General features: G+C 44.1%; 1 protein-coding gene across 8 annotated transcripts in view; it reads left to right on the plus strand.

The window, feature by feature from the left end:
- The window catches only part of PHACTR1 (phosphatase and actin regulator 1), a 308221-nt gene that overhangs the window by 40244 nt on the left and 246267 nt on the right, over positions 1-21710 (plus strand). For 4 of the 8 annotated variants that reach the window (XM_034985684.1, XM_034985685.1, XM_034985687.1 and 1 more), the window contains exon 1: positions 15982-16275. The exons of the other annotated variants lie outside the window; for them this stretch is intronic. In XM_034985684.1, the coding sequence (XP_034841575.1) occupies positions 16026-16275 (250 nt within the window). In that variant the 5' untranslated portion in view covers positions 15982-16025. Of the gene's footprint in view, positions 1-15981; positions 16276-21710 lie in introns of those variants that run through there. 8 annotated transcript variants of the gene reach the window in all.

The raw sequence follows: 21710 nt of genomic DNA on the forward strand, positions 1-21710 counted from the left end.
GCTTTTTCTGCATCTATTGAGAGGATCATATGATTCTTGTTCTTTCTTTTGTTAATGTATTGTATCACATTGATTGATTTGCAGATGTTGAACCAACCTTGCAGCCCAGGGATAAATCCCACTTGGTCGTGGTGAATAATCCTTTTAATGTACTGTTGGATCCTATTGGCTAGTATTTTGGTGAGAATTTTTGCATCCATGTTCATCAGGGATATTGGTCTGTAATTCTCCTTTTTGATGGGGTCTTTGTCTGGTTTTGGGATCAAGGTAATGCTGGCCTCATAAAATGAGTTTGGAACTTTTCCTTCCGTTTCTATTTTTTGGAACAGTTTCAGAAGAATAGGTATTAATTCTTCTTTAAATGTTTGGTAGAATTCCCCTGGGAAGCCATCTGGCCCTGGGCTTTTGTTTGTTGGGAGATTTTTGATGACTGCTTCAATTTCCTTAGTGGTTATCTGTCTGTTCAGGTTTTCAATTTCTTCCTGGTTCAGTTTTGGTAGTTGATACATCTCTAGGAATGCATCCATTTCTTCCAGGTTATCTAATTTGCTGGCATAGAGTTGCTCATAATATGTTCTTATAATTGTTTGTATTTCTTTGGTGTTGGTTGTGATCTGTCCTCTTTCATTCATGATTTTGTTGATTTGGGTCATTTCTCTTTTCTTTTTGATAAGTCTGGCCAGGGGTTTATCAATCTTGTTAATTCTTTCAAAGAACCTTGCTGGTGAGTTTTAATGAGCATTCAAGAGGGGTTATCTTTAGCGGCACCTGGGTGGCTCAGTCGGTTGAGCATCTGACTCTTGATTTCAGCTCAGGTCATGATCTCAGTGTTGTGAGATCGAGCCCCACATCAGGCTCTGCACTGAGCATGGAGACTGCTTAAGATTCTCTCTCTCTTCTCTCCCTCTGCCCCATCCCATGCCTGCTCATGCTCTCTCTGCTCTCTCTCTCTCAAAAACCAAAAATAACAAAAAAGAGGGGTTATCTTTAAGTTATAAAAGCTGTTCTAGAGAATAAAGATGTAACCTCCATCTTACACAAACTATTCAAGGAAATTGAAAAAGAAGGAATACAACCCTGGACAAGGACCATATAAGAGAGAGATTTATGAACGTAAGCACAAAAATACTAAATATTTGAAAACAAAGCCAGCAAGCTAGTAAGATACTAAAGTGGATTAGAATTATTCCAAGAATGTGAGGTTGGTTTAACCTAGGAATTCTATTTAGGATTTCACCACATAATTTATCAAAGAAAAAGAAAACAATGATTATCTCAATAGATACATAAAAACCACTCAATATAGCTCACTACATTGGAGTACAACAAAAGTAACTTTATAAAGCAACGAGGAAAGAGTGTGCTAGGCAATAAACAGTAATCAGGAAGAAAATGTCTCTCCATTTTGAAGAAGAAATAAAGTGGGATGTCTAGCTCACATCATGTATAAAAACAAATTCCAGATGGATTAATCACCTAAATATGTAAAGCAAAGCTTTAAAACTGTTAAAACATTAAGTGACAGGTGCATAACCTCATCATGGGAAGGAATTTCTTCTTCTTCTTTTTTTTTTTTTTTAAGAAGGCGCCATGCCCAGAGTGGAGCCCAACATGGGGCTTGAACTCATGACCCTGAGATACAGACCTGAGTTGAGCTCAAGAGTCTCAAGTCTCTTATGCCTAACCAAGTCAGCCAGCCAGGTGCCCCAAGAATTTCATTAAAAGTCCAAAAGCAGAGCACAACATTAACAATTGAAAACAATGGGCAGAAATATGAGTAAGCAGTTAGCAGAAGAAATCTGAATATCTAATAGGTAATCAGGATATTGCAATTAAGTCACACCCAGCATACTGAGAAACAAATTAAAATATCGGTAATACCAAGTGGTGGTGAGGTGGAAAGGGAAACTTTCATACACTCTGATGGAATGGTAATTGTTACAATCACTTTAAGAGCTGCCAATATCCAGTTAAACTGAAGATGGGCGTATACTATGACACGGCTATTCAAATTTTATATTCCTTAGAGAAACTATTGCACAAGAGTACAAAAGAGAACTTTACTGGGATGCTCACTGAAGAATTGCTTGTAATTACCCAGAAGTCAGATCCCAACTACGTATTGTGATATAATCTATATCGGAATACTGATACAGCAGGTAATGTGAATGGACTCGATTTACATGAATCAACGTGCAATAATCTTCAAACATGATATTGACTTCGATGTAGAATGTTAGAAAATAATTCTTAAAATGTGATACTGCTTATGTGTATTTGAAACCCACAAAGCAATATTATATAATGTTTGCAAACACATACACATGCAGTAAGAGTACAAGAATCAGATGGGATGCACACACATTGACATCAGGAGAGTAGTTGCTTCTGGGAAAGGGGGTAAGGAAAGTGAGGATTGGTGGTCTTTCACTAAATCATAATTTGTAGTCCTTTGTATTCTTTTTAAAGCACTAAAGTAACCAGAACCAAGGTTAACATTTTTAAACCTGAATAACACACACATGAGTAGTGTTGTATTTACTTTTTCCCTGTCTTTGAAATATATTATAAATAAAAAACAATATTTACAGAATGTTACAATAAATGGTCAGTTAGCAGTAGGTTCCCAGGTGGCTCTGAGGACTGAGAGCAGGCTAAGGGAGCCTTCCAAAATGGTACTCTTAATGCTGTGATATGAATGAGAAAAAGGCTCCTGGGAGAGGGAAGGGGAAAGGAAATGTCTTCCAGACGAGGAAGTAGCACATGGGAAGGCATGACAAGGCATAGTGCTTAGGAAGTGGGAGTCACCTGCAGTCGCCATGGAGTGGTAGGAAATACGCAAGATAGTAGATGTGGCTACAGACGAAGATTTGGCCTGTCTTGGGTATAGGTCAAGATTTAATATCTCAGGAGAGTTAAATGCTCCCCGAAAGCTCCCGCTTCTACCTAGACTGTCATTTCCTTCTTCCAACATAGTCAATACTTGTTACGTTTCTTTCCTCCTGAGACCTTCTTCCAGAGGTTGCAGTGTATCAGTTATTAGAGTCAAAGATTGCATTTTTGCAAAGATCATTTTAGCAATCATCTACCAGTCCAATCCCCTCATTTTATCCCCAAAGAATGTATGGATCACTTTGATGGCAGGCCAGCCTGATGGGTTTTATCTTTGCAATCCAAGTCAATTCAGTTGGCTTTCTGGGAGAATTGATTCCTAGAAAAGATTTATGAAGGAGTCAGGGGGAAAGACTGTGTCCAGAGACAGTTCATTGTTCATTGGTAGAAAATTTCATGAAAGTAACACTGTGATATATGTATATGGACCCTTAATGTATTATACATTATTTTAATGGGTTCTTTTTTTTAAGATCTTACTTATTTATTTGACAGAGCGCAAGCAGGGGCAGTGGCAGGCAGAGGGAGAGGGAGAAACAGATTTCCCGAGGAGCAGGGAGCCCAATGTGGGACTCGATCCCAAGACCCTGGCTCATGACCTAAGCTGAAGGCAAACGCTTGAGCCAAATGCTTGAGCCACCCAGGCGCCCCCTAATGGGTTCTTAATTACAAAAATTAATAAAAGATTAAATAAATTCATGTTCTGAAGAGTGAGATGGGGTGCCATCTCATCCCACCCGTGGCTCTGGGGATTTTTATCACAAATGGGAAAAGAATTAAGATGAAGAATGCACAAGGCTTGGTCACTATGTACACAAGATAGTGACGGATTGATGAGGCGAGAGGATCCAAGTCCAAGCAGCAGGGAGGAATGAGTGACCTGGGAAGGAGCAACAGTCTACACAAGGCAATGAAGAGAAAGCTTTGGGCACAGACTGTCAGATTTCAAAATATGACACTACACATTCCAAACCGATTTGATTCATGCCCTTCCCCCAGCACCACCACCTGCAATAGCTCAGGTAAACATAATCAAGTCTTTCTCAAGGTTTCTCTCTAATGTTCTGAAATTCAGTTTCTTAATTCGACTCCACCTCTTAAGAAAAATGTGGCAGCCTGACGCAGGAAGTCGAATACACAGTGTGCCCTCACTGTAGGGAAGTGTTCTCTTGTTTCTGGTCTGCTCTTTTCCTTCTCACTTTGGTTTGAAAGCTTTGTGTTTCCTGATCCTCCAGATCAGGCTTGAGACATAGGTAAATCAAAATGTCCAGGAAGAATTCCTCTAGTTCATAAGACTACCATCACCGGAGGTCTTGGTCCAGCTGACACGGACAGGTGATTAGGCTGCATAGTAGCCTCAGTCTGGATTTGCCCATCGGGATTCCATTGACTCCTTCATTCCTTCCTCCAACGGATAGCAATCTAAAGAGTTCTGGGCAGTCTCTTCGTGTTATCAAACTTATCCTTGTATTTATAATGAACACCCCAAACTATGTCTTTGCATGGAATGGACTCTTTCCTTCCTGGGTTACCGATCTTGTCCCTCTTTTATTTTTATTTATTTGAGAGAGAGAGAAAGCATGAGGGAGAGGGAGGAGTCCAGGGAGAAGGAGAAGCTGACTCCCCACTGAGCAGGGAGCCCGAGGCCGGGCTTGATCCCAGGACTCCCGGATTATGACCTGAGCCGAAGGCAGACGCTTAACCACTGAGCCACCCAGGTGCCCCTCTTGTCCCTCTTTTATAGTTTTGAGCTAAGGTCATGTTAGCGAACACAGCAGCACCTTGCTCATCTCTTTTAGCAAATAGCACAGTGTCTCAGGTTAAGGCAAAAATGCCTGTTATGTTAGTTCTGCCCTCCAGTTGCTTTCTTGACTTGGCAAAACGCCAGCATGCACTACAAAGCATTTTAAACATTTCTGCTCACTCTCGTCCTCAGTTGTAAATATTTATTCATAGCAAAATAGCTCAGTTCTCTTTTTATTCCACTATTACATGTGGACATATCTGTATCTCCCATGATTTACATGTTTAACAAAACACAAGGAAAAATGTAAGCAGAAAGCTTTACATCACAGTCCTGTGATTTACTGCGGCTTCTATATCGCCCATATTTCAAAGCCCAGTGACAGAAACAAAGCCTGTCCCTGTTTCAAAGTATACCGAGGATTGACATGATGTCAGTTGTTGGTAAATCATGTGTGACTGTCAAAAACTCAGCTTAGTCTTGCCAATGCCTGCCTTGGGGGTTCACTCTACATGAATATAATGATGGGTAATAGTTCCCAAACTGTGTATAAAGTGTTCTGAACAACTCACAGTTGACTTAATATGCACCATTTAAGAAAAATGAGTGGATCCTCATATACAGACATTCCCCGTGGGGGCTCATGGACATATTAGCCTGAAAGCTTTACGAGTAATGCTTGTAATTCATACACACTAATGTCTTCAGCATGTCTGAGAACTTGTAACTTTGGAACGTCAGGTTTAGGCTGCGGAGCAGTGTCTGCATCTTTCTCTTGCAAGCAAAACAGGAATGTTTTATTTTTTTTTTTAAGATTTTATTTATTTGACAGAGAGACACAGCGAGAGAGGGAACACAAGCAGGGGGAGTAGGAGAGGGAGAAGCAGGCTTCCCGCTGAGCAGGGAGCCCGATGCAGGACTCGATCCCAGGACCCCGGGATCATGACCTGAGCCGAAGGCAGATGCTTAACGACTGAGCTACCCAGGCGCCCTGGAATGTTTTATTTTTAACGTAAAGTTGAGATTAGGATTTAGAAGCATGGAAGGCTTCTTCACCTTCAGGAAATTGACAGATCTGGGGGACGCTCACCTGGGCAGGCATGGTTATTTTCTTGAAAGCAGGGGATCCTAGGGCACCTGGGTGGCTCAGTAGGTTAATAGTCAGACTCCTGATTTTGACTCAGGTCATGATATCAGGGTTGTGAGATCAAACCCGTGTGGGGCTCTCTGTTCAGCATGGAGTCTGCTTGAGATTCTTTCTCTCCCTCTGCACCCCCTACCCTGGCTCGCGAGTGTGCACACACACTCAATAAATAAATAAATAAACAAATAAAAAAATCTTTTAAAAAAGAAGAAGAAATCAGGGGATCTTAACCTGGGCTCCAGGTTTCCCCTGCCATATTGCCAATTTTGGAAAAGGAAGAGAATCTGGAAAAGGGACTTCACTAAGTTAAAAGTTTTGGCCAGATTTACTTTAAATAGTTTCTATTCATTATGTTTGGTATTATAGAAAAATATGTTGATTTGGTGTTTATAGACTCTGGATGTTTCCTTCATGTTTTATCGTAACTCAAACGTTTTCTAAGAGTTGATAATTTTTGTCAAGGGTTTAATAAGTCTTTTTTCTTTTTTCTTTTTTTTTGTTTACCTCCCGTATTACAAGGAAAAAAGGGCATGTGTTACAATGTTTTTAAACATAAATCACAAAATTTGCGAATGAAAGAATGTTCATTTGGGTACTTTTTTTTAAATCCAGAAAATGGGAAAGTAGATTGACTTCCAGTGTAAATGGGCAGATCCTGATGAATCTAACAGGCTTGCCCTTCATCTTTAAGAAGGCCTCCAGGAATTTCTTCCTGGGCTGGCTTAGAAGGATATTTTTACCTTCACTACAGCTTCTTTCCTATGGACCCATTTCCGGACAGGAGCGTGATACAGTGGAGAGCGAGTGTGTCTGAATGGTGAATGGCTCACATTCCTTGCAGATCTGGGCTCTGCCTTGTTCACAAGATACAGCTTTGTGCAAATTCTCTCATCTCCCTGGATCCTTCATTGTCAGATGGTGGTTGGAACACCTCACATCTTGGAACTGTTGTGAGGATTACCTGAGAATTTTTCAATTAAAAATAGAAAACATCTATAACATATACAGTATGATGTAACATTTAATTTTAATATACAATATCTAATGTATTTGTAATTGCATAAATATATTTTATAAATAAGTGTGTAAATAAAAACATTTAGTATATTTATTAGGAAAAAGCCCAGCAGAGTTTCACAAGCACCCTGGAAGCTGACCAAGGGATGTGTCTCTCCCTACCTCCCCCCTACAGTGGACTTTTTCCCTGCAGACTCATCATTGTGACCCTGAATGGGTTTTTAGAGCATATCTTTATCCCTATATACAAGTGTATCTACTCTTCTATTCTTAAATTCCAATAGCACATTCTATGAGATCTCTCTTTAGACTCTTCTTAGCTTTTTCATGTACCATTCCCGTCCTGTAAATAACATTCCTTTTCCATGTTACATGGCTACAAACTCTTGTTATAATAATTTGTGTGGAAATAATAGGTATCACAGAGGAAAAGCTCTACTGACATATAATGTATAAAAATAAATAAAATTCCTCTTCAGCAAGACTTCTCTAATGTAAACACACTCTCTCTCTCTCTCTCTCTCTCTCTCTCTTTTGGAAACTCACCAGATCACAGGACCCTGGCGTGTTGGGAAGGGAACAACTTGGCTTGTTAGAAGCAGATATATCCCTTTGATCATTCACTTCACAAGTCTTAGAGCATATTGTAATGTTTCCCTCAGTGAATTAGACCATCTTACTTTCCGTGGAAGAAATAATTTGCATGTCATACATTTATACACCTGCAGTACTCAAGAACTCCCCATTGCTGGCTACTCACAGCTACTCACAATTACGTTTCTTGTATAACTAAAGTTCTCACACTTGGGGAAAAAAGGGGGGAGGGAGGGTCAATTTGCATTTCTTGCCTATGTCACATTATCCTATTACCTTGTTCCCGCACCTGCTCTGTACAAACACAATTGTGATTCGGTCCTAATGACCAATTATCATTAGCTGATCCTGAGCTTTTGTCTAACAGCCCCGAGGGGCTCACCACTCTGTAGATATAATCCCAGCCCTAAAAGGATAACAGCAGTGAGGTATCAACCGCAGTCTGTTTCAAGACTTAAGTGGCAGGAATCTGCCGATATAGATGATAGGTAAGGACCCGTGCATCCTATTTTTACCCCTGTTCTCTTCACCCTCAGTAGCTATGCTCTACATGCCAGGCAAGGTTTTTGTGTCCCATGCCTGTATCCTGATGACCCTTCTTGGTTGTGTTTCATGATGCCCTATGTTTCTGTCCCAAAATAGTGCGGAGGGTCCTCTGAAGGAAAACCACCTAACAGCTCTCTGCGTGTCAGTGGGACAGTTGGAGAAGGAAAAGTATGCTTTGCAGTTTAACATATTTTGGCTCCGATTTCTAACTGGCTAAATGCTAATTGTGTAACCTGGGGAATTTATTTAATCGTATCCAGCTTCTGTTTCCTGAAGCGTAAAATGGAAATCATAGTTCCGTTTTATGGTGTTGGTGTGATAACTAAATAAAGGGAGAGATAATATACAAATACGTACACAAATACATCTCTCACCCGCATTTGCCACTGTATTAATCTTGATAGGCTAGATTAACCTTCAGTGAAATCAACACCGAAATTCCCAGTAGCTTAGAACAGCACAAGTTCACTTCCAGTACTACATGGCAATTGTGGGTCGGCAGGTAGGTTCAGGTCACTTCAGAACACAAAAGAAAAGAGCAGCTGCTGTCTCAAACTTCAGCTCATTGCTCGTAGGTTAGAACTGGCCACTTGGTTCCATCCGTTACCCTCAAGGGGATTAGATGTATGAATTGCAATCCTATCACGTATCTGAAGATAGCGAATCAGAAATATCTGGAGAATAATACCAATGCTCACAATAGATGTCTTAACAAAAATGAGTCCATTCTCTGTATGTGAATTTTCTTTCTTTTTTTTTTTTTTTAAGATTTTATTTATTTATTCATGAGAGACAGAGAGAGAGAGGCAGAGGGAGAAGCAGGCTCCCCGCTGAGCAGGGAGCCCGATGCGGGGCTCGATCCCAGGACCCTGGGACCATGACCTGAGCCAAAGGCAGATGCTTAACCATCTGAGCCACCCAGGCACCCTGTATGTGAATTTTCTTATTAACGAGACATTGTGGAAATCCTTCCAAGCAGATTTGTTAAGATAGAACTCATTTAGTGGCATCATGCTTTAAACATACTGTAATTTATGCAGCCATTTCTTGATCGGTGGACTTCTTCACTTTATTGTAATAGAAACACACTTAATGGCATCTCTGTGTTCAGGGGCTTTTATTCTATAAGATAAATATCCAGAAGTGTCTAAATCGCCAAAATCAACCTGTTTCTAAAAAGAAACTTAAGGCTATGTTTACATGGCTATAAATCTCATTTAATATGGGATTTATGATTTGGAGCAAAATGTAAAGATATGGACTACTTTGGAACAACAGACTTCTCACTTACTAATCTTTAACAATTCTCAGGGTGCCTGGGTGGCTCAGTAGGTTACGTGTCTGACTTCGGCTCAGGTCATGATCTCAGGGTCCTGGGACGGAACCCTGGGTCAGGCTCCTGGCTCAGTGCGGGCGTCTGTTTCTCCCGCTGCCCCTCCCCTACCCCACCCCCACTTATGCGTTCTCTCTCTCTCTCACAAATAAATAAAATATTAAAAAAACAAAACCTAATCTTGAACAATTCTCAACCTCTACTTATTCTATCCTGTCTTCCCCTGGACATAAGTAGAAATACCTGATCCCAAATTTTAAAACGTAGACTGAGAGTCTTCCTTCGGTATCAGCAATATAGACTGTAAGGATGCTTGACATAATAAGACTTTGCAGAAAACGTCCTACCAGACTGAACTTTCCATCTCAGCCACAAAGATTAGATGCACTCTGACTTCATGTCAAAGATCCTTTTCTTTGGACTTGAGAACTAGACCATTCCAGTCCTCCTCCCATCCACGGCAATGCAGAAAGAGAAAGAAACATTGCCAGATAACACTGCAATCAAGCTATAGTAGTTGTCCTTCAAATCACCTCTTTCACCACCTGTTTGGTCTAAATGCTTCCAATCTTCCCTTCCCATCGGGTTGCTATCTGCTAAGTGTTTGTAGAACAATTTGCACAGAACAACCCCTTAGTAAGCATAATCACCACAAGCCTAGAAGGAAAATTGCTCTCTATTCAGTTTTAGGGAAAAAAAAAAAAAAAAAAGCAAAGCCTTAGCTAAAACAAAACAAAACAAAAATCCCACAAACACACACACACGCACACACACAAACTCACACCATTGAGATGTCTCAACTATATTTTTAAGAACTCAAGTTCTAAAAACAGACATATGAAGTTGGCTCTTCAAAGAAAGCAACTGTCCACGGACTTCTTTCTGGCTCTCATACCAAAAACCTGCCAGGTTCGATTAAGAAATAATAAGGGAAAAGCTAAATCCAGAAGAATGTTTGCTGTAGTCTCCAAAACACATTCTTAAGAAGAACATTGTGGGAGAAACCCTTCTTTTAGGAGAATAAAAATTTGCCAGTCATGCAGCTGCTTTCTAACATTTATCTACAGGAGTGACATTCAAAATATTTAGTAACTGGACTTGTAAGAGTCAGAAAGGATACTCCACCTACTAGAACAGATGCCAGGCATCAAGGATGCCAACAGCCAAACCCGTGCTCGGGGCTGAGTATGAGTCTCCTCACACGTCCCTGTGTTTCCCCGAGGAATTTTCACTGGCCTCCTGCAGCCAGCTCTGCTCATGTCTCCTTGCTCAGCATACAAATGCATTCTACTAAATATAAAAAAGCCTGGAAGCTGTATCCCCTTCTCGATGAAAGTCTCCTTCCATTCCAGCATCTGTAAAAACAGGAGCAGAAACCACACACACACACACACACAAGTGGCAAGAGTGGTGCACAATTCTGTGTTGTAAACCATTTGGAAGTCATTTTTAACCCTGTTCTTAAATATGTATTTTGTAGATTAGCTTACAGTTCTGGTTTTAACATAGTACACATTTAGATCAAACTTAGAAAAAAAATAGATGTTTTTTCTTAAATTAGAAATCTAACACATTGCTAATATTTAGGGAGTGGATTAATTTTCTAGTCTGCTGTCACCCATTACCACAAAGTTAATGGCTTAAAACAACAGATTCTTATCCTCCCGCAGATCTGGAGAGCACAAGTCCAAATTTAAGGTGTGGGATGGGGCCATGACCCCCTGAGAAGCTCTTGGGGAGATTCCAGTCCTCACCTTCTTCCAGCTTCTGGTGACTGTGGCATTCCTTGTGGACTACCCCACTCCAGGCTTTGCCTCTGTTTTTACATTGCCTTTTCCTCTCCTGCCTGTGTTGACCTGTCACTTGTGTGTGTCTCCTCAGTTTCACGAGGACACTTGGCATTGGATTCACGGCCCACCCAGATAATCCAGGATGATCTCCTCATTACAAGATCCTTAACTTCAGGGGCGCCTGGGTGGCTCAGTCGGTTAAGCGTCAGACTTTATATTTCAGCTCAGGTCGTGATCTCAGGGTTGTGAGATCGAGCCCTGTGTTGGGCTCCACGCTGAGCTTGGAGCTGCTTAAGATTCCCTCTCTCCCTATCTCTGCCAACCGCCCCCCCCCCCTCCAGCATGCACGCTCGCTCTCTCTAAAAAAAAAAAGAAAGAAAAACAAGATCTTTAACTTCATTACGTCTACAAAGAACCTTTCTCCAAATAAAGATATATTCATGTGTTTCATGTCAACATGGATATACCTTTTGGTGGGACACCACTCAGCCCATTACGGGGATGACAGGAGCAAGAAAGGAGACAGACAAGGGTTGCCTGGCTTATTGGTAGAGCATATGACTTTCATTCTTGGAGCTGTAAGTTCTCACCCCATGTGGGGTATAGAGATTACTTAAAAATAAAATACTTAAAAAAAAAGAAAGGAGACAGAAGCAGGAAAAAAAATGTAATGGATAGCTTGAGTGTAAATTGAAGAGAAAAATGGTGAGGAAGAAAAAAAAATGTTGATCTTTTTATACATCTAATACGTGTAGTATTAAGCACACCTCTCTTTGAATGGTTCCACTGCTTTGCCTTGTGTTGACATTCATATTTTGTATTTCTAGTCTATCTTTTTCGTAAGAGTTAAAGCACTTTATGAGCATTTCCAAATTTCTACCCTTTGATTGTGACTTCCCTTAAGCCTAATAACTGTTGAGCATTAAAAGTAGGGTGGGCAGAGACAAGCAGAAAGCAGAACAAAATCTGAGTTCCAAGTTGATCATACACGGTTTCTCCCATTTGGCCTTGGGGAATTTTAAGGGCTATAGTTGCCTTCACATCATCATCATCATGGTGGTATCTTCTGGAAAGCCCAATTTTCCCACACTGCCTTGCTGGGCGTAACCCTCCTGCCAGGCTAAAGATCATTCTAGAGCCTCACCCACCTATCACATCACCATGAACTCCTTTTAGTCTATGACCTTGCATGTTCTCCACATGGCCACCACCTGTGCCCCCACCCCTCTACCCCCAACTGCCTCAGGCTGACTTGCCCAGGGACCTCTTGATTCACCAGCTTCATCTCTTCCACATTAATCACTGCAGAATCCCCTTTACACATGGCTCCCTCTCAGATATTAAATGCCTATTTCTCCCTGGCTGCTCCTAGCTATAAATTTGCACATGTTTCAGCTGGGTGGTTTCTGTTACTCTTTTTTTTTTTAAGATTTTATTTATTTATTTATTTATTTACTTACTTACTTACTTACTTACTTACTTATAGAAAGAGAGCAGGGGGAGGAGCAGAGGGAGAGAGAGAGTCTCAAGCAGACTCCCCCCCTGAGCGCAGAGCCAATGAGGCGGGGCTTAATCTCACGACCCTGAGATCTTGACCTAAGCTGAAACCAAGAGTCAGACGCTTAACTGACTGAGCCACCCAGGTGCCCCGATTCTGTTATTCTTATATGTCCTTTCCTTGAATGCATCCTCTCTCCTATTGAATTTTAAGCTCTGTGGGATCAGGGGTCCTATCTGCTATTTACTTTGGAAGCAGACTGTGTATTCCACTGGTAGGCAATACTATTACTGGGCTGATGACTTGGGGATGCTTCTCAAACCTTAATGTGCCTCCCAATCACCTGCAAGTCTTGCCAAAAGGCAGGTTCTGGAGTAGAGCTTGAGATGCTGCATTTCTCCGAAGCTCCCAGGTGACCAGGATCAGCTGGTCTATGAATTTGTACTTTGAGTAGTAGGTCTTAGGGCCCCAAACAAGTTTCAAGAAGGTGATCTACAAGTTCAGTGTATCCTAAAGAAGGAATGGGAACAAGATTGCCATGCAGCTAAGTGACACTGAGAGTGACCCCAGGGGAGTCTTTCCCACTTGGATCGTGTGGGTAAAAATGCCATGCAAGCTCCATGAGGCCCAGTGTTGAGAACCTCTGTTTTAGGTGGCAGGATGTTCTGCACTGTCCTTCCCTTCACTGTTTCCCTCCTTTCAAATTAAGAAATCCCACCAAAAAAAGCTTCTCTTTTTTTTTCAAGAATGCTCTCTGATGACCAGTTTCTTTCATTATCCACGCAGGGCGAGGATTATCCATAGCAGCAATAGAGCTGAGTCATCATTGCAAGGATCATAATGATCAGGTGTGTCTTCTGGGATGACACACACCCAGCTTCCGTTTAAGGTATCTCTTGGCATTGGGAGCTGTAGGGATATTATAGTCATGGGTATCAGAGGAAGACTTTGGCTGAGGTAGCATTCAAGGTAGAGAAGAGGGTCAAGAAAAAATGCCAGACACGTGTGTATACATCTGCCCTGCTACCTGCTGAGGGTTAGAGGAAAGGCGGTGCTGGGAGCCATAAGACACAGACATCCTCCTTCCAAATTGCTGCCAGCACAAAGGTATATCCCATCCTAGTCCTTTCTCCCCCCACCTTCTGTTGTGGCAATAAGAGACAGTGCTTCTCAGCTTCCCAGTTCAGCCTAAGACACTAAGATCCCTACATCTTCAAAGACCAGCATGGTCTAATAGAACTTTCAGTGATGATGGAAATGTTTCACCACCTTCCCTCTCTAATACAGTAGCGACCAGGTACATGTGACTGTCGGGCACGTGACCTGTGGCTGGTACAAGTGAGGGACTGAAATTTAATTTTATTTAATTTTAATCAATTTAAGTATAAATAGCCACAGGTGGCCAGTTAGAAGCTGCAGACTCAGGAAAAGCAGTTTAAGAAGATGGATCACCAACCAAGGAAATAGCACTCAGAGGTCTACCTTAGTCTTTTTAATTTGAATAAAGAGCCCCCATAACTGCAGGGCATCGCCTTTAATATTTGAGTCTAAGCTGGTGGTTGTGTCCATGTTCTCTGTGCTATGCCACTTGACCATTTAAAATAGAGACTCCCGGAGCCTGGAGGTCTGGTTTAGTATTCAGTGAGTGCATGAGAGATTGCAGGGGGCTTAGTTGTTTTAATAGGACCGTATGGGGTTTATGTGGGTCTCCTGTTCTGACCTGTGAGGAACGCAGTAAGGGGGGAAAGGCATTCAATTTTAAAAAGTCATTTAAGAAGAGACGTGTGTTTTCTTTTTTAAAAAAAGATTTTATTTATTTATTTGAGAGAGAGAGCAAGAGAGAGTGAGCATGAGTGGGGGGCAGAGGCAGAGGGAGAGGGAGAAGCAAACTTCCCGCTGAGCAGGGAGTCCGATGCGGGGCTCTGAGATCACAACCTGAGCCAAAGGGAGACACTTAACCGACTGAGCCACCCAGGAGCCCCAAGATGTGTGTTTTGTTTTCTCAGGAGGTAGTTAAGAAGTGATACAGTTTGGGGGAGGGATCTGAGGATTTGAAAAATAACAAATGTTTGCATATAACATGATGCAGTATATTCCGTCATATACTCCACCAGCATAACAAATGGGGCCTCTGCCATCTCTCAGATAAGGCTTAGAATTAGCGAGTGACATGAATCGGACATGAGAAGATACAGTGAGATTTGCCTGCAGCTGGTTTGGCTGGTAATCTAGGTGAGAAGGGAGGGGTCCCTGAAGGCCCCAGTGGACACTGGGAGAGACTGGAGTAATTAAAGAGCGCACAACTCCAACATGTGAATTCCAGTCTCTGTCATCTACCTCTAGAGTAGGGTATGACACTGGACACCTGACGTCCCTGGCCCTACACTTACTTACTAAACCAGAATCCCAGTGCTTAGGGCCCCCAGATCTCTATTTTTTAAATAAGCACCCACGGTGGTTGTGATTTGAGGCTTCTCCAAGCCTTAGTTCTCTGAAAGGTGATGTAGGATTCCCAATATCTGAGTCGGGATTACTGTAATAGACAGAGTGTGATTTATTTTTTTAAAGTGCACAACAAAAAAGACTCAACTTGTAGCTGGCATTACCATTGAGCCATGGGTCTGCCTTATTTAGGGCACTGTTCTGTCTTTGGAAATCTCCATCGATGTCATTCGCCTGGCTGGGCCTTAGTTACCGTGCTAAGACAGCTGGGGAACCTTCAGCCAAATTAGCTGGGATCCCGGAGTTGCAAGTTGTTGTTTCTGAGGCTTGCTAAAAGCAGCCTCTCCTGGTCCTTGTTACTCTGAGTTTTAACGATACTGGTAGGAGGCCCCCTTCAGGTTGGGGAATTTTTATGGAGGGCCAAAAGATCAGTTAGGTCCTAACAGGTTGCCGGCTCCGGTGAAAAGTCAAGCAAGGGCTGTGGGCTGGACCCACCGGGGAATGGTAATTAGTTCTGGCCCACCAGAGAGGCGCTTGCACCCCGAGGGTTCGAGCGCGGCTGCCTTCGGTGTGGCACATCTTGCTTTCATTTGGCAGCGCGAGGCTTGAAGAAAAGGGGGAGGAGGAGGCTGGCGTTCTGCCCTGGAGCTCGAGAGCGAGCGAAGGTAGCCGCCAAACCCAGCAGGCGCAAATCGCCGGTGCTGCGAAGTACGGAGGGTGGGGCTGCCGGGGGAGGCAGTGCCCGTGAGGCCGCGCGAGCGGTGGGCGCGCCGCGTCCCAGGTGGGACGGAGGAGGGCCTCCCGGAAGCCCTCCTCGGGCCGCGGGGTTCGGATTGGCTCGCGCGGCGAGGTCGGCGAGGTCAAGACCCTTTCGGCGCCTTCCCCTGACCCGCCCCGCGGCGGTCGCGATGCCGTAGAGACGCGGCTGCGGGGCCGGGCGGGGGCATGCTGGCCGGGGCGGCGGGGCGCGGGTGGCAGCGCGCGGGGCCCCGAGCGGCGCCCGGCCCGGGGCGCCCGGGGGCCGGATGGCGGAGCCCACGCGCGCCGCGGAGCTGGGGAGGTTTGCGCTCCGCTTGCCGCGCTGCAGGGAGGGCGCGGTGCCAGCGGCGAGCGCCCAGAGACCCCAAAAGAAAGCTTTTTATTTGCTGAAGATGAAGCCCCTGAAGGAGCCCGCCCCCAACAACAACAACGTGTCCTTTGTGATCCATTGTCAACTGGGCAAGGAGATCAAACACATTTGCAGCAACTGCAGCCGGGGGGAGGACGCCCGGGACGGTGAGTGCCGGGGCCCGTCGGGGCGGCGGCGCGCGCGGGAGGCGGGGAGGTGGCGCGGCTGGTCCCCAGTTTCGGGGCGCCGCCGGCGTCTCCGCCTGGAGAACTGCGGGGACATCGACTGCCCGGCACTTTGCCGAGTGCTGCCCCGAACCAAACCCGGACCGCATCCGAGCATATACCATTGGTGTATTTGCTCCCTCAAATGAGGGGTTTCAAACAGTTAAACGGACAGTTCTGGGATTTTCTCCTGGGAAGGTGGGGTTTGGGGGAGGGGGGTTGTCGGGGATCGCAGTATTAGCTTTAAAAAGGTGGTTACACCTGCTTTTCCTAGCTTTCTGGTCTTCTTAGCTATCCTCCCGCCCACCCTTGCGTTATGATGGGCTTTGCTGGGCTGCGTGACAGATGTGGGGTGCGGGTGGGTTCACTTTGGAGAGGCGGTTTGCCCTCGGTCACAGCGCCCAGCGCCCTGGAGACTTGTGGAGTTCCTGAGTGATTGCTGTTTAGAGTAAAACATGGCTGTGATTTTTGGAGCGCAGCTGCTGGCCCCTCTTGGAACGATGCCTAATGGCCAAAATGTGGGAGGTGGGGGAGGGGTTTGCAGCGGCTTCTTCCAGGTGAGCCTGTGCGTGTGTGAGCCCAGGAGCTCCCCCAGATTCGATCTGAAGTGGGGCGGTGGAAGGGGTGCCGGGCTGCCAGCGACTCCGGGCTGAGGGAGCCAGGAACGAGGGACAGCTCGGCATGGACCAGGCAGAAGCCTCTGCAGATGTGGATGAGCCTGTACATTTCGCTGGAGCCTCCGGGGCGGTTCCGAAGCAGCTCACGGAGCCGAGTCCGGAGGGCCGGTGAAGGTCGCAGAAAAGTTTCAGGCAGCAGATTTTGCAGGGCAAGCATTAGCTGCTGGCCAGCCAGGAGCTCAGGGCCCGGCTGACACTCCCACCTGCTTGGGCAGGCAGATTTTCCTGGCAACCAGGCGGGGTTAGCTTGTTCCCTTTGCAAGAACTGGTATTAACGAGGAGCCCTCCGGTTCGCGGTGGGCCTCTGAAGTGCACAGCAACGAAGTGACGGCGGCTTGGCTAACGTCTCTTCAAAATTAGAGTCCCGCCAGTGTGATTATACTTTTCTTTGATTAAACTGTAAGAGAGGCCATGGGGGATGACACTGGGCATCCGGGAGGAACCCTGGGGCCATAGTAGGGCACACCAGTGCTGCCCCCGATCCGTGTGGGGGAGGACGTCCTTTTATGAGAAGCACACGCTTACCCACATGTGTTTGGTCCTTCGGTTCCTGCGTAAACTGATGACATTCCTGCAATGTACATGGACGAATAGGATGATGCAAAGCCAGACTTTTACCATATAATGTAATCGAGCATGAAATGCGGGCTAAAATATTTATTAAATGAATCACTGTGTTGACTGTATTGCTCCCCACGTGAGCTGCTTCCACAGCCTTGGGGGTTTATTTAAATTAGGAGCTCTAAAGGTCGCTATGGTAGGGAGAGGGCTGTGTCTGCACTCAAGGATGTGTGGTTATGCACACTTTCACTGGTGTACATGGTTGGGGGGAGGGGAGGCAGGCATGGATTTTCGCCTCCAGCACAGATTTCTGCTGGTAACCTGCATCATCTCTCCAGTCCCACACGCTCTGGAATGTCTTAAGGAGCTACCAGTGGATGTTCACATATCCTCTGATGCCACTCAGGTATTTAATTCAGAGGATTCTTGTATAGGGGAGACCTCGGACGCGGCTCATCCTGCCTTGCTGGTGTGTGGTGCACTCCCTTGAGTCGGTGGGAGGTCGGGAGTTGAACCCTTCTCCTTGTAGGGCCAGAGCCCGGAGCTGTACCCCCCACTGTCAAAGGCAGGGAAGTTCAGATTTCACTTTCTGCAAAGATTAACCTTGCCTGATGGTTTGTCAGGAGTGAGTGTTCTGTTAGATAAGTTCTCTAGATGCTATTTCCAATTCGACGGCTCTTTTCTGTTTGCCAGGAGAGTTAGCTCTTTGGAAGGAATGTGTAGTAAAGATTATAGTCACACAGACAGATTTGGTAGGGCTCCACAGAGGAGGAGGTTTCTTGCATTGTGTTCGACACCATCAATGTGTCTGGTCTCAGCGCTGAGGAGGCCAATTAGCCGCAACCAAGGAAAATTCTGGTCCAGCTGGAAAGCCTTTGCTTGGAAGTTGACACAGGCAGAATTTTACAGAGACCTTGCTCACTGACCTCTCTCTTTCTTTATATATATAAAGATGGCAGTTATTTTAAACAGATTTAAAAGCAAATTTTAATAACTTGCAGTGTAAAGGCAACCTATAACCAAAAATATTTGGCTAATATAGAGTACACCTTAAAAGAAAAAAATATTCCTGGCCAGTTGAACATATATTAAGGGTGAAATTACATTTTAGCAATTTGCATTTTACTTGAGTGTTTGGGGGGGGGGGGAAGTTCCTGGTATCCACTAGCTAGTATTAAAGATGCTTTGCTGACCTTATTTTAAGTAACCTTCTATTTTTAAAAAAATGGTAGAATACAATTCACCGTTAATGGTCAAATACAGGTTTGTCTCAGAAATTTTTGCTGTTTTGGTTACCTTACTGAAACCATTTTCAAATCAGGAAACAAGTTTCTATGGCATTTCAGTGCTAAAGGCCAAGTACACAGAGCAAGGACAGGGTAGAACAAAAATTCAGACCCTTGTCTGTCTTTAAAATCAAGGTGCTTTCCACCATGCCATCAAATTGTGTTTTTTTTAAAGTGTCACCCACACTGAATATAGAAAGTTAGGTACTCTGATGTGCATGTATTATATACAGATGCAGTCTCAATAGGCCAGGTTTATTAGGATATGGAATTAGAAGGAATTGCAGAATTCCCGAGTACACGTAAATTTTTTTTATCTGCCTTATCTACTTGACAGAGAAGCTGGAACTGGTAGGAACAGAGGGAGAAAAACTTTTAACTAAATGGATTAGAAGTAATGTACATTGTAAAGCCACAAGAAACATGGCTAAGTCATCACAGGACTTCCACTGGAAGTCCATACAAGAATATGATTTAATTTACAAATAGTTAAAAATCAACTTCAGGGAGGAATCTATTCTAGAAGGCAAAGTATTTCTGGAGATAATTTTACACATATTTTCTATTCTCATTTGAATTCCTTTTAAGTCTATTAATAGTGAGGGATTATCATAGGAACAACAACATCATTAATCACTACTAAGATGTAATTTCAAGTAATTTTAATAGAAATAAGACATTTTAACATTTTAAAACACTTTAGAAATATTTTGAAGCTTCTATCTTGTGGCGTATTTTAGAAGTAACCAAATGATAGATTTAGAAATAAGATCTATTGATTACAGCTGCTACTCAGTGCCTTTCACGTGTGATTAATCAATATGTCAAGGTTGCCTTCATTTTACTAGATAGGATTTCTATTCAAATACTCACTGAGAAATTAACAAATCCATTGACTCACCAGACACATTTCCGAATTTCGTTTTAGGATTACAAACACCATGTTTTCTCGTAAATTCCAGTGTGAACTTTTGGAGTGACCATTGTTCCTGTTAATGACTGTAGGGCTCATCCAGCAAGACAGCCTTTTGGAAGAGAACACCGTTTGGGTTTCTGGGGGTCAAACGCTTCATCTTGCAGAGGAGAAAATTGAGGTGCATCATGATTAGATGAGCAGTCCTCTGTGACCTAATCATCACTTGGTGTCCGGGCTGCTCGTAGACTCTGTTCCTTCGTGAAGGAGGCAGATTCTAGTCTAAGACTGGGTCCCGGCCACCCCACTAGTTGGGTGACTGTAGGGCACCACCATATTAATTTATGTATGGAACTGTGTGGATTAATGAGATAACTGGCACAAAGCATTTAGCATAGCGCCGGGCAAGAGAAGGTGCTCAAGATACACTAGCTGTGATTACTATCATTTGTATTAATTATTACCACCGAGTCCAATTTCCTCTTGGGTTTTTCCTGCGCTACTTGGCCTCTTCCTTGGATTGGGTCCAAAATGAAAGCACTCATTCTATTCTATATTTAACAGTTAAAACCTATATTTCTTTTTTTTTTTTTTTTAAGATTTTATTTATTTGAGAGGGAGAGGGAGAAGCAGGCTCCCCGCTGAGCAGGGAGCCCGTTGTGGGGCTTGATCCCCGGGACCCCGACCTGAACCAAAGGCAGACACTTAACCGACTGAGCCACCCAGGCGCGCCTAAAACCTTTATTTCTAATAAAGCAAGTGAAATGAAAAGGAGACTGGGGAAGAGCCCCTTCAGCATTGCACAGGTCAAAAGTATTTTGTTGTTTTAAAGCTTTAACGATCACGACCAGCATGTTCTAGGTAAAAGGACTCAGGTGTGGATCTAAATTTACAATGACTAAGCGTTTTTTTGGTCTGTTGCATTATCAAAAAACATGGGCAAGATGAGATCCCATTGGTTCTCCGTGAGGAGGGCCAGGAGCTGAGAGAAGTAGTAGCTAGAGAATTTTATGGGCAGGGGCCCGATGGACACTCAGAGGCAAAGGGACAGCTCTGGAGGACTTGGCCTGAAGCAAGGGATGGACGCTGGAAAGTGCTTCCTTAGGGTCAGGAGAGGCTAGGAAGTGTTCTCACTGCAGCGGAGTGTAGGGGTTGTGTGTCACCCGGAGAAGAAGGGCACTTGCTCAAGCCATAGGGAGGAGAGGTGAGGAAGGGCTTAGGATGTTGGGACGAGTATGGAGCGGGGAGTTCTAATGCAGTTAATGGGCTCCTACAGCTCTGTTAGAGTATCATGTTCTCACACGATGGAGTTGTTGACTGATTCTTGTATAATTTATAAAATCAGCAGCTTGGATGTGCAGGGCCCCCTCGGCTGAGTACAACAGCCAGTTGATGAGTTGAAGAGCCCGGACGTTAGAGGGCGCAGCAGCAAGTAAACTGTGTAATTCTCCGAGGAAGCAGTTAACTGTGTGAGTAAAGCAGGAGGGCTTCCTAGAGGAGGTGATATATTTGAAGTAGGACACCACAGAGGAGTCCTTTCGGTAATGGAGAAACCATACACAACGATTGAAGCTGTAAAAGAGCACGACTTGTTCGGGAAAGGGGAGAAGTTCAGCAGGTAGAATTTGTGAAATGTCACAGGGGCGGGAAATGACATGACTTCGTTTGGAAACATATGTCGAGGCAATTCATTTTCTCCCAGCAATATGTTTGTGAAGTTTTTTTATGTGCCAAGTTAAGTATTAGGAATATAAAAATCAGTAAGACCTTATGGTCTTTGCCCTCAAATACCGTATAAAGGAGTACATGGAGATCGGTAGACAAGGCGTGTGCAGAAGTTTTAAAAGTGTTTGAGGGGCGCCTGGGTGGCTCAGTCGTTAAGCTTCTGCCTTCAGCTTGGGTCATGATCCCAGGGACCTGGGATCGAGCCCCGCATAGGGC

The sequence above is a fragment of the Mirounga leonina genome, unplaced genomic scaffold (genome assembly GCF_011800145.1).
Source record: "Mirounga leonina isolate KUSES-001 unplaced genomic scaffold, KU_Mleo_1.0 Mir_366, whole genome shotgun sequence".
NCBI classification, from domain to species: domain Eukaryota; kingdom Metazoa; phylum Chordata; class Mammalia; order Carnivora; family Phocidae; genus Mirounga; species Mirounga leonina.